The sequence below is a fragment of the Toxorhynchites rutilus genome, chromosome 1 (assembly GCF_029784135.1).
Source record: "Toxorhynchites rutilus septentrionalis strain SRP chromosome 1, ASM2978413v1, whole genome shotgun sequence".
NCBI lineage: Eukaryota > Metazoa > Arthropoda > Insecta > Diptera > Culicidae > Toxorhynchites > Toxorhynchites rutilus.
In genome coordinates this window covers 53,863,989-53,881,924 of record NC_073744.1, presented here as the reverse complement: position 1 = coordinate 53,881,924, position 17,936 = coordinate 53,863,989, and the positions used below count along the sequence as shown (strand labels likewise).

The 17,936-nt window shown below is 40.0% G+C and overlaps 1 protein-coding gene and 1 pseudogene across 11 annotated transcripts in view; both read right to left on the bottom strand.

Annotated features, from left to right (window-relative positions):
- Positions 1-17,936, bottom strand: part of LOC129766800 (cadherin-87A) — a 722,345-nt gene that overhangs the window by 1,699 nt on the left and 702,710 nt on the right. For all 11 annotated transcript variants that reach the window (XM_055767405.1, XM_055767415.1, XM_055767419.1 and 8 more), the window contains 5 exons: positions 16,089-16,178; positions 6,893-8,047; positions 6,525-6,691; positions 6,360-6,461; positions 5,861-6,257 (listed from right to left, as the gene is read on the bottom strand). In XM_055767405.1, coding sequence (XP_055623380.1) covers positions 5,861-6,257; positions 6,360-6,461; positions 6,525-6,691; positions 6,893-8,047; positions 16,089-16,178 — 1,911 coding nt within the window. The remainder of the gene's footprint in view (positions 1-5,860; positions 6,258-6,359; positions 6,462-6,524; positions 6,692-6,892; positions 8,048-16,088; positions 16,179-17,936) is intronic.
- On the bottom strand, positions 115-195 carry LOC129763808 (U4 spliceosomal RNA; annotated as a pseudogene).

The following is a 17,936-nucleotide window of genomic DNA, read 5'->3' as shown; positions in this document are numbered from 1 at the left end:
ATGCGATGATTGATGCATATCATACTGAAAGTGGAGTGAAAGGAAAAAAAATATGGAAGGGTTATACCTATGATATAACCGCAAGGTTGACGTAGGACTGCCGTTGGCTTAGTAATCATTTGTGTTCTTTTCAATTAGCAATAATCGCACATCGGATGTTCCTCATTGGCTACGATATCGCCGCTACGTAGAGCTATCTTTTGTATGTATTGATTAAACTAGTGAATGAATTAAACAATTTACGAACTCAATTGCAAACAAATCCAAATTTAGGTAAATTCATGCATTTTGGTAGTGGTTTTCGCAGCAAATAGTTATCAACATTTTGCCTAATCATCAAACGGTATGCGTAGAAGTTCAGTTTCGTTTTAGGGATACATTCCGATTTGCAGAAACGCAAGCGAGTACAAAAGTACCCGCTGCTTGCATCTAATTTACAATTCCAGTTTCCCTTCATGGTTTTGAAATATGTGTTAGGGAAACATCCATTCCTTCAAGCGATCTTACCTCAATCGTTGCGCAATCATAACTGAGTGGATTTCCGAGCGACACTCGCTTTTATACCGATTGGTGTATTTTCAATAGCCTTAAAATTACTTCCATTTAAGGCTATTGAAACAAGTTTTTGGATCAAGCTTTGCGGAGCCGCTAATTCAAGGTTTTTTTTATACAAAGTTTCAACTAATTGTTATGTTTTGTAGGATTCGACCGAATACTCGCGGTTTACTCGAGGTTAAAAGGGCAACAATTTTTATGGGACAGGACAGGTTAGGGATTAGGATAAAGAGTACCGTTGTCTCAACAGTGGTTTCCACACGCACTGTAGCATTGTGCATAATGACCAGGGATATCATCTGGTGTTCGACTAGCTGTCGAGGGTGGGCGACGGTGAGATGAGGGGACAAGACAAACAAACTAATAACGAAAAAGAAAAACCCAACAGTATTAAATTTTTATACTAGACCGTTTCACAAACATATAGATCAACTGCAGCTCTTCTTGTTCTATGGTATTATTTTTGACTTAGCACCTCTTAACGTAGGATTTCGTCTTTCGGGGACATTTTTTAAAGAGGACTTCACGCGCTTTTTGCAGCAAACTATAATTTTGAATGAAATTGTCAAAATATCATTTTTCATTATTTTAAAAAAATAATCTATATATATATATATGGATTTCTGTCTGTCTGATTCTTATGGACTCGGAAACTACTGAACCGATTGACATGAAAATAAATGTTTCTATGGTGGTTAAACACTCCACCCCCTCTCTGAGGGGGGGGGGCTGCCATACAAATGAAACACAAATTTCTGCATTACTCTATTTTTAATCAAGTAAACGAAACTATATTTGGCATGTGGAGGTTTTAGGATGCAATAAATTATTCTATGGTGGGCAGTGTTTGGATTTCGATCAAAATCAAATGATACACAATGTGTCATGCAAGTAAACTCTCACGAACATATAACCAAATATGAGAGGATCATTCAGATGTATGAATGTCAGCAATCACTTTTGTAACATTTAGTGATTAAACTAAGAGAGGAACGAAGACTATTGTTTGCATATTCGAGTTGTATCAAACATGGCACACTATTTTCGAAGCCTGCATACAAGTTTGAACCGCATATATCGTCTCATTTTACTATAGCGAAACCCACTGCACAGACAAGTGTAAAGCAATAAATGATACAAGAAAAATTACGTCATCATTACGTCACCATTTGCGGAGAGCAGCGAATGGGAAAAGAGATAAAACGCGAGAGTTTTTGCTTCTCACTGGAGCGGTGTTGCTGGTAAAACTATGCGGTCTATATGAATATACACATTTCAAGGGATAGCGGCGTTAAAAATGGAAAATATAATCTGACTACCCTTCCCTTAGCCTCTATCGAGCTAAATAATCATATAGTTTGCACTCTCTGAGACTTAAAAATCAGGATCTGCTACATTAGCTGAATATGAATCTTTCGCTTTGCGTTGTCCGTATGATCCTGCTGTTTCATGATGCATGGAGAGGTCGGTATGCATATGTTAGAGGCAAACAAGAAAATAAGCTTTCTGCACTGAAAGCGTATATGATAGCTTTGCTTGCATGCTGGTGTGCAATGAAGTGCGAGCCGATGCAGAGTTGTCTCGTTCTCTTTTGTGTCGTGATTTGCAGCACATAACAACAATAGAATACCGCTGGGGGAAATGTTTCCTGAAAGATCATATTTGAACGAACGAAAGCGATTTTTTCAATGAGTGGATCATTTGGCAAACACTGATGGTGGGTATATACTTCTCTCCCTTCTCCTAGGGGGAGCTGCCATACAAATGAAACACAAATTTCTGCATTACTCGAGAATTAGTCAAGCAAATGATACCAAATTTGGCATGTGGAGGTTTTAGGGTGCAATAAATGTTTCTATGGTGGTTAGACACTCCACCCCCTCTCTAAGGGGGGGCCGCCATACAAATGAAACACAAATTTCTGCATTACTCGAGAATTAATTTATTTTATTTATTTATTTCTATAAAAATTGATAACACAAATAGCCTTCTAATGGCTCTCAAAGTATGTATAACTTTCGTTTTCTATGGTGAATTCAGTTCCATAAATGCTTTTTTCAATCCCTTCTGAATGTAGCTAGTGAATTTGTTGCTTTAATCGCACGTGGTAGGCTGTTCCATGGCGTTATTGCTCGATATTCGAAAGAAAATCTTTAAATATTTGTTTCGAACCTTGAAAATAGCAAATTATGAGTTCGTGGAAGAGATGATGTAATGAAAATGTTTTCCAAGTATTTTGGGGCGTTTTTTAGAATTTTAAATGTCATTGTACATGTTCGAAGATCTAAATATTCGCTGTAACTGCAGTTTAGTATTAATTTAGAAAATTATGAGATATGGTCAAATCTATTAAGTCCATACACAAATCTGGTAATAGAATTAAAAGCTAATTGAAGTTTTCTAAAATTTTCATTCATTGATTTAGCGTAAAGTATATCACCGAATTCAAATAGTGGAATAATCAATAATCGAACAAGTTTTAATTTGATATGTTGAGGGGTGAATTGTTTGAGTGCTACCAAGGTCTGCATCGCATAGTAAACTTTTTGACAAACTGTATTAGTCTGAGCTTTCCAGTTTAAGCTTCTGTCCATCAAAATTCCAAGGTTTTTAACAACTTCAGTCATTTCCTCGTTGTCCATTTTGACAAACGGTGCTCCGTGTATATTCATGTGTTTAGATTTAAAGATTATAGCTTGAGTCTTACGAGCAAAATTGGTTATTGTTCCAAGATATTATATTTTGAATATCAATGTCGATGTCTACAACATTTGTTAAATCAATAGGCTTCCCTGATAGGTATAACTGGCAGTCATCGGCATACAGGTGAATCATGCAGTAGTTCATTTGATTAGGTAGGTCATTTATGAACATTTAAAATAATAGAGGGCCTAATATAGACCCTTGCGGTACGCTACTTTCAATCTGGACAATATCAGATTTCGTAGCGTCGAAATCAACATATTGAGAGCGGTTCGACAAATAGCTTAACATCAACGCAACGGCAGATTCATGCAGCATAAAAGAGCGTTCAAGTTTTTACAAAGTAAAAGATGATTTATAGAATCAAATGCTTTACTAAAGTCGAGCAACACTAGCACAGTTATCATTTTTTTTTTGTCAAGAGCGCGTCGAATGTCATTATCAATGTTGATGAGAGCGGTTGTGGTGCTGCAATTTTTGCGATATCCTGATTGAAAGCGACAGAGTAGAGTAGTTAGGGTGCAATAAATGTTTCTATGGTGGTTAGACACTCCACCCCCTCGCTAAGGGGGGGAGGGGCTGTCTGCCATACAAATGAAACACAAATTTCTGCATTACTCGAGAATTAATCAAGCAAACGAAACCAAATTTGGCATGTGGGGGTTTCAGGGTGCAATAAATGGTTCTATGGTGGTTAGATACTTCTCCTCCCTCTCTTAGGTTGGCTGTCATACTAATGAAAAACAAATTTCTGCATAACTCGACAACTAATCAAGCAAATGGAGTCAAATTTGGCATGTTAAGATTTTAGGGGGCACGACACGTTTCTATGGTTAATAGACACTCTTCCCCCCTCTTTCAAGAGGGAAGAGGGAGGGGTCTGTGTCTGAAAATAATCTGATATTATAATGATGAGTTTTGGTAGAAGTACTAGGATTTTTTTTTAGTGAAAGGTAAATTCAACGGGGTCAATTAGAAGATCAATCAATGAACAGTTCTGCTATTGGACTCATGAACTTGCGCTTAGTAACAAAAAAACAAATTTTGGGCGAAGACGAAGTCAGCTAGTTTATGTATAAATAAGGGAGTTCATGTTAGTAAATTTTATAAACCTCACTTTTTATGTGTTTTTTTCCTATTCATACAACTTTTGTGACCTAATCAGTTATCTAAGCTCTTTAGTATTTTTTTAAATATACCCAAACTCGTCCGCATTTTTGGCATATGCTAACAAAATTTGCTCCGCACTCAAACGGTTAATCAGTACTGACTAGCATTGATCTACGCACACACGACGATTGTTTATCGGCCGATAGTTCAATTCGCTCTCGATCCACTCTCAATTCGCTGTGTGCCGTGTGAATCACTGAGAATGGGATGCACCCAATGCTCTCTGAATCTTTTTGATTCTCCTTCACCGTTCTCTTCTCCATTGTCAAACACAAATTAAATACAGTAGAACCTAGATTATGCGCGAGCGGTTGATCCGCGGTGCGGATTATCCACGAAAGTGAGTTCCCTAGTAAATCTATAAAACTTCCCGAAATTTGTCAGTGAGTGGTAGAGTCTTGCTATTTCGTTTTGTCATGGCTTTCACATTATCTAATCACTGATGTACACAACTTTACAGATGAATAGTTCAATAATTATTGATAAAACATAGTTTTCATGCCCTTTATTGCGTTAACTGCGATTTTCGTTATGCGCGGTGATCTAGCCCTACTATTTCGCGGATAATCGGGGTTCTACTGTATTGTTGTATTTTAATAGTAAGTTATGGAAGCTTTTTGTGAGGAGTCAAATTATCCGAATCACTTTATTGAAACTCGATGGTTATTTACTTCACGTTCACTGGCGAAATTCAATGTGAACGTGGACGTGAACAACAACACTCGTTTAACTACGATTTTCTGAGTTTTTTGTTCGCAATGTTGTTCAGTGTGGAATGTTCGTACTATTTCATCACCTGTTCATTTTAACGTTCACGAAAAGTCTAAACCAGTCTTCAGATTCATAAAGGGCGCAGTTCTTCCGGCACAGCAGTTCAATAGCGACTAGAACTGATACCAGGGCATCAACTAATTCTTTTATCGCTATCAGTTCTTTATACCTGAAGCTTATTCCGTGTCTCGTTTTCAGATTGAGTATCTATATTTGAACTATATCTCGGAGGTCGTATTGGTGCAACATTGACAATTGTGTTATTTCAATATTATTTTGTTTCTCGAGTAATTTTTCAAAGCGGCCTGAAGGCGATTATCGTTTATGGTGTAAAATGAAAATTATCGAAATTACCGGTTTTTGATTGTAAAATTACCGGTAATTCGGTGATGAAAAATGACCCGGTATTACCGGTAAAACCGGTTAACAATCCCTAATTCAAATGGTTTCAACTGATCTGAAAATGAGCGAGTTCACAATCAAACCAATGTGAAAGTGTATGAATGCTAGTGTAAACCACATCGAATAAATAAATCAATAAAATGTTTTTAAAAAATTGCTTAAAGGTTTATTTTCACTACCAGTACCGGAACATCGACATACTGTGTATGAGCTGTGGAGAGAGAGAGAGAGGAATAAATGAAAAAGAACAGCTATTTACCGAAGGTGCTCTGCTGTTCCGCAGCGTAGCATAATCCGCCATATCCCCGCTCAGCCCAAGGCCACTGGCGCGTCCACCCCCGTATCCGCCGCCTCCATCGCCTCCGCCACCGCCGACACCCCCGCTACCGATTGCACTGCCCAGCACCGTGCTCAGATTGGTGCCATAATTGCGTGGCTGGATGGTGGCATATGTGTTATCGCCACCCCCCTGGGACAGCTCGTACGAATCCCGCCGATCCAGCCCCAGCACTAGCGGCTGCTCCGGGTTGATTGAGGACGACGTATTGTTCGAATTATTCAGTTGCTGCTGATGCTGCTGCTGTTGCTGTTGCGTTAGCTCTGGTTCCGAAAAAACCTGCATCGTCAGTTCCTGCTCCTCGTAGAGCTTTAATTTTCTATTTTTTTCGCCATGATTAATTGAAATCGAGAACAATGACAAAAATAGGAAAGGTGTTAATGGAGAGGAATTTCATTACTATTGACGATTATCGACTCACTGTTCAATCCAGAGAGGATTCTCGGTCGTATTCAAATCTTCGATAATCTGCTTTTTGATCAGAGCATCTTTCCTCCTGGTCTCATTGGGAATCGTAACGACCCTGGGCGTAAAAAATAAAAGGTTAGAAGATAAGGCTATGAAGGATAGTGATAACTCAACTCACCAATGCTTCAAACAGCAGCAGAGTACAATGAAACTCACGGCACCAACAAACAGCACTATCAGCAGGGCGATAATGGCCGCCAGGGCCAGGTCGAATTCATCCTGGGCGGTCGTTGCGTACGCTGGAACGACGTTTTCGATGGAAAACCCGGCATTGTAATCCTGCAGGTGGGGCGGAGCAGATTAAATGCATATTATAATAGCATAATATGGTTGGATAAAGTGACTAGTTTTCATTGTCAAAGCACTATATATTATCACCGAGAAAATTAAGTTAGGTTGATTGATTGAAACACAATATGGGTGCGGTGTTTGCTTTTACAACGTGAACCAAAATATGAATTAAAACCAGTGGAAACTCACCTGCAGAAAGTCGTACTTTGCATCGATTTCCCTCAGTATTTCCTCCACGGGCACAACCATTTGGGTGTTCATATCGATTGCATGGAAGTACATATCGCACCAGTCCATCCTTATTCTACCCATGCTGTCCACATGGTACCGAATTTCGTCCACGATGATCAATTTCTCGGTGGCATTCGAGAGCTCGGTGATTATTTCCTCCCGCTCCATGTGTACCTCTGATGGGGGCCGAGACAGTATCACCCGGACCAGCTGCTCCGGGTTGAAAATCCAAACATGCACCATAGCGGTTGCGACTCGCTCCGGGGACTCGACCTCCTTCGCAATCACCTCCAAAATAAATCGATCCTGGTTGTATTCCGCCATGTAATTTGCTGTAGTTATTCGGCCGTCTCGGCTTATGGCGAACGGACTCGGAACGATACTTCCCGTTGTCTTCGTTGCCCCGAATTTGTACAAATATGACCCACTTATAAACAGTTCCATCGTTGAATTTGATCCCAAATCGCGATCTGTCGCATTAACAATCGTAACCAGCTCATTTATGGATGCTTTAGAACTAATTCCAGCATAATAAACATCACGTTTGAACAGCGGTGGATTGTCATTCACGTCCAGAACTGTGACCCACACTTTGGCCACCGTGCTGTCACGCTCCAGCTTCTTGATCGACATCAGCATCCGATCCCGCTTGGTTATCAGCAGATCGGGCTTCTTGCTAGCTTGGATGTACAACGCGTACACATCCACCTCCTCCCGGTCCAGCGATTTGTTCGTATAAATGTCCCCCGTTATCTTGTCGATGTAGAACGCACCGTCCTCATTGCCCAGCAGCATGTAGTAGTAGATCTTTGGTTCGGGACTGTCGTAGAACGCCTGGATCTTCCCGATCCGGATATCACGCGGACTGTTCTCGGCGATGAAGAATTTGTACGGATTGGAAGCGTCCGGAAATTCCGGATGGTTCTCGTTAACGTCCACCAGCAGAACGGTGAGAAACCGTAACGTTTCGAACCACGCCGGTGTGCCCTGATCGCGTGCCACCAAGATTAACTCGAACCGGGACTGCTTCTTCCGATCCAGGTGCTTGCGTATCCGCAGCTCGCCGGACATTTCGTTGATGACGAACTCGTCCGTTTCTTGTACGTTTTGGTTATTGACCTGCGTGTGCGGGAGTAACAGAGGGTTTTAGTTTTGAATATAGGAAGCTGATTCGATTATAGGCGGTAAAATGACTAAATCAATTTATTTATTCATTTCAATCTTCAGTTTTTTTTTAATTAATATCATTAAAATCACACAATACCTAGCCCACAGTGACCGGCACGAAAATGATCCACTTGCAGTATATGTGCGTAATGGAACGTAACTTTGATGGAGAGGAACCAGAAACTTCATTTTCCATTAATGGTATTGATCTTCTCTTCTTCTTCAATGATACTAACGATCCTTCGCAGTCTCAACGTGGTATAATCAGAGTTGAAGTTTGTCACTGTTACTGCACATTAGGGTGCCAATGAATGTATGGGAAAAATGGAACTTAAAATTGCATGGAACGTCGAGATCTAGTGTCATCTCAAAAAAAAAAATGTCAAAAATCGGCACTTTGGGACTTTTTTCTGGTTTTTTTTTCGGAACACAAAACGAAAAGTATGGTTTTGGATGCCAATAAAAATAATTACCTCGATTTTTTATTCAGAGCTTGCTACGAAATGTTGATTTACACGATAATATACCCTATGCAAAATATTAGCTCATTCGGACTTCATTTACTGGTGTCACAGACGTTAAAATTTGAGTTATTTGAAAACCGCAAAACCAACGGAAATCGGAATTTAAAAAAATTTTTGGTGCCAAACATCTCAAAATTGCATGACACGTCGAGATTTACAGTTATCTAAAAAAATCGTTTTGTCAAAAATCGCGAAAAACTACCGAGTGAAAAAAAAATTTTTTTTTCAAAAGAAATTTCGAGGTGCCAGAGTGCCGATTTTCAACAAATTTTTTTTTCGAGATGACACAAGATCTCGACGTTTCTTGCAATTTTGAGACATTTGACACCAATTTTTTTTTCGAAAACCCCCATTTCCTTTACTCCCCCCTTGGGTGATTTTTCGATTTTCGAAAAACTCGAACTTTGACCGCTTTGCGCCACTCTCCCTTAAGTCCGATTGAGCTGATATTTTGCATAGGGTGTTTTATCCGTTCATGAACTGTTCAAAAGAACTAGTTCACCAAAAAGAGTGAACGAACGGTCGTTCTTTTTTACTGGGCAACAGTTCATATGAACTGTTTACACAGTTCAGAACGAACTGTTCAGATGACCGCTTGCGGAACTGTGTAAACAGTTCAGAACGAACTGTGAACGATGAACTGTGTTTACAGTTCAGAACCAGTTCAGAACGAACTGTGTAGATGACCGCTGGCGGAACTGTGTATACAGTTCAGAACGAACTGACCGCTGGCTGAACTGTGCATACAGTTCAGAACGAACTGTGTGTGATGACCGCAGTACAAGTGGAAAGTGAACGAACGAACGGTAGCTGAACAGTGCTAAAAGGGTAATAGTGCTTAAATATACGAATGGAAACAAACGATAGTGCTAAGAAAAAAACAAAACAAAACTAAGAAGCCGATATTGCCATTTTTAAATTAAAACTCGTGTTGGTTAGCTGTTTGAGGATACGCTGATTTTCAAATTGTTCATTTGGATTGTTATAATCAATAAAGTTTTATTTTTATATTTTGAAGCATACGGTAAGGCAGGGTTTTTCAGATTTTTGTTTATGGCAGAGCACTTTTTATAGCAAAATTATTTGATGGAGCACCTGCAATTTTTAATCAATAAAACAAATCGTGTTTACATTGACCCAACTCAACTGGAAAAACTCTATTACGGTTGCATGTCATCTGACCCGGAGTAAACAAGATAAATTACCATATGCCTGGTGAAATTAGATTAAAGAATGTTTTTTTTCAAGGTGGGTTTTCAAGCGGGAGCATTTGCTATAACTTCGCGGAGCACCATTTGAAAACCCCTACGGTAAGGTATTAAACAATTCATTAAGTTGATTTGTTAATCAATATCTCTCCCCTTCGCTAGGAAAAGGCTTTGGAAGACGAAAATAATTTGGACAGTCCTGTTAAGCGGTGAGTGAATACTTTTTTGTGTCATTGATTTGAAATATTTTTCGTATTACATAATATTGTGTTTGACTATTTTCAGACTAACGCTCGCGTTTTGTTGCTGCTAAACAGCTGTAAAGCTATAGCCTACTAATTTATTTGACGGTAATTAACATTCATTATTTATTAATCAAATGTTTTTTTTATCCCATTTATTTATTTAAGGCTCATTAGCATTTTAGCTGTAACAGAGCCGAATTTTAATCGTGTACATGTCACATGGTTATCATATATCTATAATTAGCACATTACACAGTTGTCATTCGCCAGTATTCCTTCTATACCATTACATATGGTACATTCACACAGTAGCCATTTAGGCGTAAGAGTATTCTTTCTGTTCTTCCATTATCCAGTTGGACCACCGGACAGCGGAGACAGTTGATTGATCATTGTTGAGTTATTTATAGAACAGCAGCCCGATGTGTCTTGCAGAGCAGAGCAGTTGTATGGATGAATCGATCTTATTTCGACCGTGGATCGATCTCCATCGCTGATGATTGTTGCATGGACGTAGCTATTCTGTAACAACACAAAGATGGTCAAATGAGGGTCCTGAGTTTTGAACTCACGATCGATCGCTTACTAAGCGAACGCGCAACTAATGTGGCTACGGAGACCCCCATTAATCAAATGTTGTGCCATATTAATATCATAATATGACATATATTCGCAGTGTTGATACCCATCTTTATGTGGCGAATTATTTGTACGGGATAAAACCAAATTCCATAGAACGGTAAGATGGCAAATTATTTAAATGAACAAACTAATTCAACTCTTCTAACCACTTCTCTTTGCAAAGACGTCTGGAAATAATAGAATCGGAAGTGAAATTTGGTATCACTTCGAAAAACAAGACAAAGAGGAAAAATGCAGATATTGCCAAGCTGTATTGGCGATATCTGTAGGATCAATGCTAATGCATCCATTTTACGTTGAGCTGGTTTCATCACACCGACAATGGGCTTTTTGTTTAGAGAGTGTCAACTGGAAGCGACAGCAACAAAATTGGAAAATGATTTTTATAAAAGTCCCCTATTGATCCGCAGGGATCAACGTAAGTCAGACAAAAAGTTCTTCTTTGGTCCCTTAGCTCGGTCAGGGCTTAACGTTTTAAAAAAGCCGGAAGAACTAGTGTATACTCGACAGGAAGAGGTAGCGTTGTTTGATGAAGTGTCGTAAATGAAGCGCTGGGTGGTCTTACGGAAGCTGGCCGGAACCTCAACCATGGCCGATAAAAAGATGTAAGTCGACGTGTGCTTTTATCTTTTCGTGGCTTTGGTGGTCGACTGTCTCTCCATTTTAGCAATTAGCCCAAAAAGTTTTCTATCGGTCGCAGCAGGGGAATGTTGGGAAGGTTGGCGGTCTTCGCGACAATGTTTATATCCAGCCGATCCATCCTCCAGTGTTCTTTTGGCATAATGGGCTGATCCCAGGTTCGGCATAAAGACCACATCACCTTCGCAACTTCCAGCAAGCACTTCGTACTATATATCTCCTCTTTCATCGTATGACTCGAAAGAAGAGTGGCTTGGACATTCCCTCCACGTCTGTCAGAGAAGAACCTTCTTCGAGAACTTGATGTGGATGATATATTCGACGTCATCTTGGAGAACGTAAAGTACCCGGTCCCATTCATTGAATTCTAGCATCAAGTACGTCTCATCTTTCATTATGAGCAAGAAAAGAAGTTTTCCACCAGCACCTCATGCTACTCCTTCTGGGTGATTGCATGCTGCTCAGATACGTCCGGTCTCGTTTGGCGCTTCCGCATTAAAATGTCCATTTCGGCCAGATTCTCCTTCACCGTTTGGCCGGTTGCTTCGATCTCCGGGCCTCAGGAGCCACAGGGAGATGATGTTGTAAATAACAGATCGGCTATATGTGGTGGACACAAAGTACCTCAGGATGTCCAACTTTTTCGCTGTAGGGTGGAACTTTCAGTATGAAAAAATCATCAAGTTGCTTGACAGTGCTGCTGCTGCGAATCAACAGCCTTGAATCATTTTTGTTGTAGGCTTAATAAACGTAAGATTCAAAGAAAATTTGGTCCATAAAATTATATTTCATCACCATCCGAAATTGATCCATTTTTTTTTGAATGCATACTTTAACACTAAAATCGACGAAAAATAAATTGGAATTTTCGAGCATTCTATTCGGTAATTTGAAAATTGTAGAATTCGAATCTTGCTTGCCAGGCATAAATGCTCTGATTGAGTGTGTTGTTTTCAGGCGTAAACAAAATCTAAACCACCTAAAAATCACAACTGGGTGCCGATACTTAGAAAGAAATAATACAGATCAGTTTCGACTCAAACTATGGTTTATGTTCACATAACGTATATACATAACGTTTTGTTTTTGTGTCCCGCATTAGACCTCTGACCATCTGGACACTTTATATTAGTGAATAAATAGTGAATGATTAGTATTGATTGTATTGCTGACTATCCCAGCGAGGTGACAGTAACCATTCCAATCTGTAGCGCTATTTTGCGTGTCTAAAATTGTAATTTCATTATTTTGCTAATAATTATTATCCTAAAATGTAGAAATATATAGGAGAAATATGGTATGCCACGTTTCTTAACAAAACTATATAAATCGAATCATTGTTCACTAACTATTCATGAAGGGTCACCTGACCCGCTGTAGGAATAGGTATACATGAAATATCGGTAGGTTTAGTGCTAAGGGTGCCAAATCAGAAAACAAGTCACGTTTAGATGAAATAAAGTTAACGTTAACACTTTGACGGCCTTGGTGTAAAAACCTGGAGGGTCCAATGGTTGATTCTCATACTAGATGGTGCCAGGAATCCATCTAGCATAAAAATTCATCCCCATCAGCCATATAAGGGTAAAAACTACCCGTGTGTAGTACTGCACACGCTGCCCCAACTCAAAGTAAACGAGTGAATTATCGATAAAAATCATTATAAAACAATTTATTTTATCGAAATTACATTTTTATAACATTATTTCAAACTCGTAAAATGTCTTCTATTAAAAAAACCTAGACATAAAAACTTTTCGGAGCTTTTCGGGCTGTGATAAATTGTAATTGGTAGAATAATACAAGCAGTGATGCCAAACTATGATATCGAAGTGTCCTACTATGTATTGAGGCCAGTAGAAAACGAAAAACACATTAGTTTTAACGTAAAACGTAGAATGTAGCGCACATGTTTTGAACTTTGGAAGATTCCGCGTGTGCAGTGCTGCACTCATGGCCGTCAAAGTGTTAATAACTATTTTTGCCGCGAACGGATTTTGACGATTTACATAGCAAACGAATCGGAAATTCCCTATGATTTGTTTCTTCCTTGTTTTGCGTCATCACATGCCTTCGGTTCGGATTGAGCTGTGGACGCGACCAAATTACTTTCTCGCTGGTGTCTCTGGCATTGCAAATCATTACATCAACCTGACGCCATTCCATTACGGTTCTTAACTACACAATTGTGTGGGGAATCATCAAACTAGGCTCACCAAATAATTCAGGAATTTTGTGTGTGATTTCGTTTCGAATGATAGTAACAAAACTATATCCACCAAGGATGACAGCTAAGCTAGTCGAGACCGGGAATAATAATAGAAAGGCCTTCCGTTGAGAAGAGCGCAAAGCAAAGGACTTGAACAAAATAACAGTGTAGTTCTATGTTAACAATGTGGTCGTGTCTTAGACACAACATCCTATATTTTTTTCAAGTTGTTAGGAAAGTTCGGTTGTTCATACCCTTTTACTTTCTTCATTTCATTCTAATTGTGCCAGCATCCGTTCACCCGTCGAGACGTGCACCGATTAGGAATTGCCCTCCAGCTTGATACGCATTCCTTCACAGTCACCCTCGAGGCGTTTTTCACCTGTCGAGTCGTGAACCGATTAAGAATGGTCCTCCAACGTAAAGCGCGCCCGCCACAGTCACCCTCGCAGGATTTTTCTTCCCAGCGGAACGCCCATTAGGTAGTGCTCTCCATCATGACGTTTGTACTGCACTTGCGTGGCGTGAGCAGTATACAATTGGATACCCGAATTCGGTGCGAGATACAACAATGAGGTAATCTGTGTTAGTGGTAGTAAAATCTGCTTCATTTAATATTGGAACAAATTCTTTTGCTCATTGTGGCGCTCCTAGTGGACGGATTTGGAAACTTTTTTCACCCACGTGTCGGGAAATTCATTACCTTTCACCATGTATTTATGTCATAACACCAAACGATAGCATTTTGTAAACAACCGCCATGGAAGCCGAACGGAGAGATAAAATTGTGCACAGTTTTCTTGAAAAAAGCACAGTTTTCAGCTTAAAATGCCCAGAAATACCGTATGGCGTGTTATCAAGCAGTACAAGGAAACATTGACGACGGCTCGGAAGCCGCATTCGAAGCGTCGGAGTTGAACTGTCGACCGGAAACTGCGTGGGAAAGTCATCAAGGCCGTCAAGAGGAATTCCAATCTTTCAGACCGCGATTTGGCCAATAAGTTCCAGGCCGCTCACAGTACGGTGCGACGAATTCGTCTCCGGGAAGGAATAAGGTCATTCCAAGCCAGCAAACAGCCAAATCGGACGCTGAAGCAGAACAATGTGGCCAGAATCCGTGCTCGAAAGCTGTACGACCAAGTGCTGACCAAGTTCGACGGATGTATTCTGATGGACGATGAGACCTACGTGAAGGCGGACTTTGGGCAAATCCCAGGTCAAAAATTTTATTTGGCGACGGCTCGGGGGGATGTACCTGCAAAATTTAAGTTCGTGTTTGCGGATAAATTCGCCAGCAAGTACACGATTTGGCAGGGGATATGCAGTTGTGGACAGAAAACCAAAGTCTTTCTCACTGACAAGACAATGACATCAGAAGTCTACAAAAAAGAGTGCCTACAGAAACGGATTCTGCCGTTTATTCGTGCCCACGACCGTCCAGTAATGTTTTGGCCGGACCTCGCAAGCTGCCATTACAGCAAAACGGTTATGGAATGGTACGCAACGAACGGGGTCAGCGTAACACCGAAGGACCTCAACCCCCCAAACTGCCCCCAGTTCCGGCCGATAGAGAAATACTGGGCAATCACGAAGCGGAGGCTTAAGGCAAAGGGAAAACTTGTTAGGAACATGACTCAAATGAAGAACTGGTGGAATCAAATCGCCAAAACGGTGGACGAAAAGGGTGTGCGCCGCCTAATGTGCCGTATTACGGGAAAAGGACGAGAATTTCTTCGAAACAGCAATGAATAATTTTTTATGAAAGAGTAAAGAAAATGCTACATTTGTATGAAAAACAAATTATGAATTCGTTAATAAATGACTGAACTACACGCAATTGTTTGTGTTCCAATATTAAATGAAGCAGACTTTAGTAACATTCATGCTTCTCACGCTAGAGATCACAAGTTCAATTCTCACTCTAGAAATTCTTCCAAAATGGAAGGTAAAAGTGACGAGCCAGCCAAAACTGTTATGCGTACTGCGATTTGTTCTAGTTGTTCACAGTTAGCCATCAAAACGGACTCACATTTCAACGAGTTTCTAACAGTTATTTAGCATTCCACTGCCTCGCGAATATTGGGTGGTTATTTCATTGCGATCACGACGGAAGAAAACGTAGTCTGATGAAATTTAACTGCTATCAATGTCCGTACTTTCAAGGTGTAATACATATCCATTTAGGTCGGAACGAATTTTGCCGGATCAGCTATTACTTAAGAAATGGATTGAATATGAAATATATGTACTTATAGGCGCTCAACTAATATTTGACGATGGGGATCTTTTTTCGTACCAGTCACTATATGATGCTTTGACAACTTGGATAATTTAATTATGGCTATTATCAGAAAAAAATAAGTTCAATCAATGCAGCAAATAGTCCCCATTGCAAAATATCCTACTACCCACACAGACTCCAAGTCGGTGTTGACCTCCCGGACTAACTGTAGTTTGAACCGATCAAACATTCCGTCGAGATGCTCAGCCGTGGGGTGGAAGTGGTGCGAAACGATTGCTACTCACCTGTAAATGGTACAACACTTTCCCGTTGGTCCCGTCATCGTTATCGGTCGCTTTCACCGTCATCACCAAGTAATCAGTCATCGCCAAATTCTGAAACGGGATGTAATTAAAATACAGTGTATCAGTTTGATGAGTTTGCACATTTTGTCTGGCCGGTGCTCTCCCAGGCACGGATATTTTTCCCAGCAGGGACATCATCGCCTAATGAGCATACGTGCGTGTCCGCTACGTGGAACGGAGTCTGACCTGCATTCAAAATTTCGCACAGCCTAATATTATAGCCGAATTGTGCCGAGGAGGTCTCACGGCCAACGTCCACCCAGCTGGCGTTAATTTATTCTGGCCGAGCACACGCACAGCTTAGGGGCGTTTCAATTTTCGCGGTTTGCCGCCTGTGTATGTCAAGTGTAGCCTGCAGATTTCGTACGGAAAGGAACGTTATCCTCAGACGTAACGTGCTGAAATGAAATTGGGACACACTGTCCGCTAGTGCGGTGCGTGAACTCGTGGCACATAAACCTAGCCGACGGTGATGGACTGATGTCTCTCAGAATAGGTCCAGCCGAAAATGGAATAGGTTGCGATGGAATATTAATGAAAAACTCAATTAAAACAGTTGTTCCAATCTGCCTCGAGCCCCGAGTGGGAACCGATGACAGAGGTTGGTGCTATACCGGCGTGGAAATGGTATCTCGTGGCTGCAATGTGATCAATTCGTTCAATATGATAGAGATGCTTCAAATGAAACAACAAGAAAGTTCTGAAATGCACCCGTGATATGTGGATTGGCTTCCGCATTGCATGCTGCAATTGACCTCATGAGAAAACACAGGAATGACAGCGAGACAGCGGGAAATAAATAATCCACCGTTTTTTGTTCATACACTCGTCAAAAAAATTAGAGGAACAGAGTGCGGAGTCGGAAATTTTAAGAGATTTTTGACATGCTATAACTTCGTGAAAAATCAACGAATGTTGATGGGATGCGCATTATTTTGAAGCTACAACTTTCAGAATTATATTAGAATATTTTGCGAACATATTTTTATCTCGGTATGTGTAGGTGAAGTGGGCAATAATATCGGGAAGAAATGAAAATTAGATTTTTCTTTGTTTTTTTTAAGAATATTATGGACTAACACAATTTTTTGCTAACCAAATCAATAGCAAATTCAATTAACCTTATCAACCAGCTTTCATTTGGTTTTAAGAACGTTCCTGAAGGACCTTTTCACACAGATATATTTCAATTTAACTGAAAAATTACCCCTTCGTCTTTGATGATGAATAATTCAATAAAAAATCATCGCACCACCAATCGGAAGGCAGTTTTGAAAACTCCAATAAATTGTGCACAAGGAAAGCTTGTTACTTTGACAAAAAAATATTTAAATTTTTTGCATCGATTTCAAAAAACAGGATTTTTATAGTGCTTTACAAAATTCACTGTAATTCTGCAAATATCACAGTAAGTTCTAATGTTTGCAGGCAACTTTTTAGCCTAGTGTATTCCCTAAACATCTGTGAACTTTTCATATTGATACGTTTAGCCGTTTTTGCTAGCCAATTTTTCAAAGTTTGGAGTAACTTAGAGGAAAATTCAATCGCGAATCGTATCAGAAGTATTTATCAGAAAAAAAGGCTGAGAGATTCTAATGTTTGCAGGCAATTTAATCGCAAATCGTATCAGAAGTAGAAAATCCTACGCGACTCTCAGAACGAACGATTCGTAGCTTTCGCCTTTATGAGTTTTTGGGTGAAAAGTGCGTGTATTTGTGCAAATGCGTATGTATATGTGTGAGTATCATCACTCCTTACAATATTTGATCCCACAAACGCACAAAACCT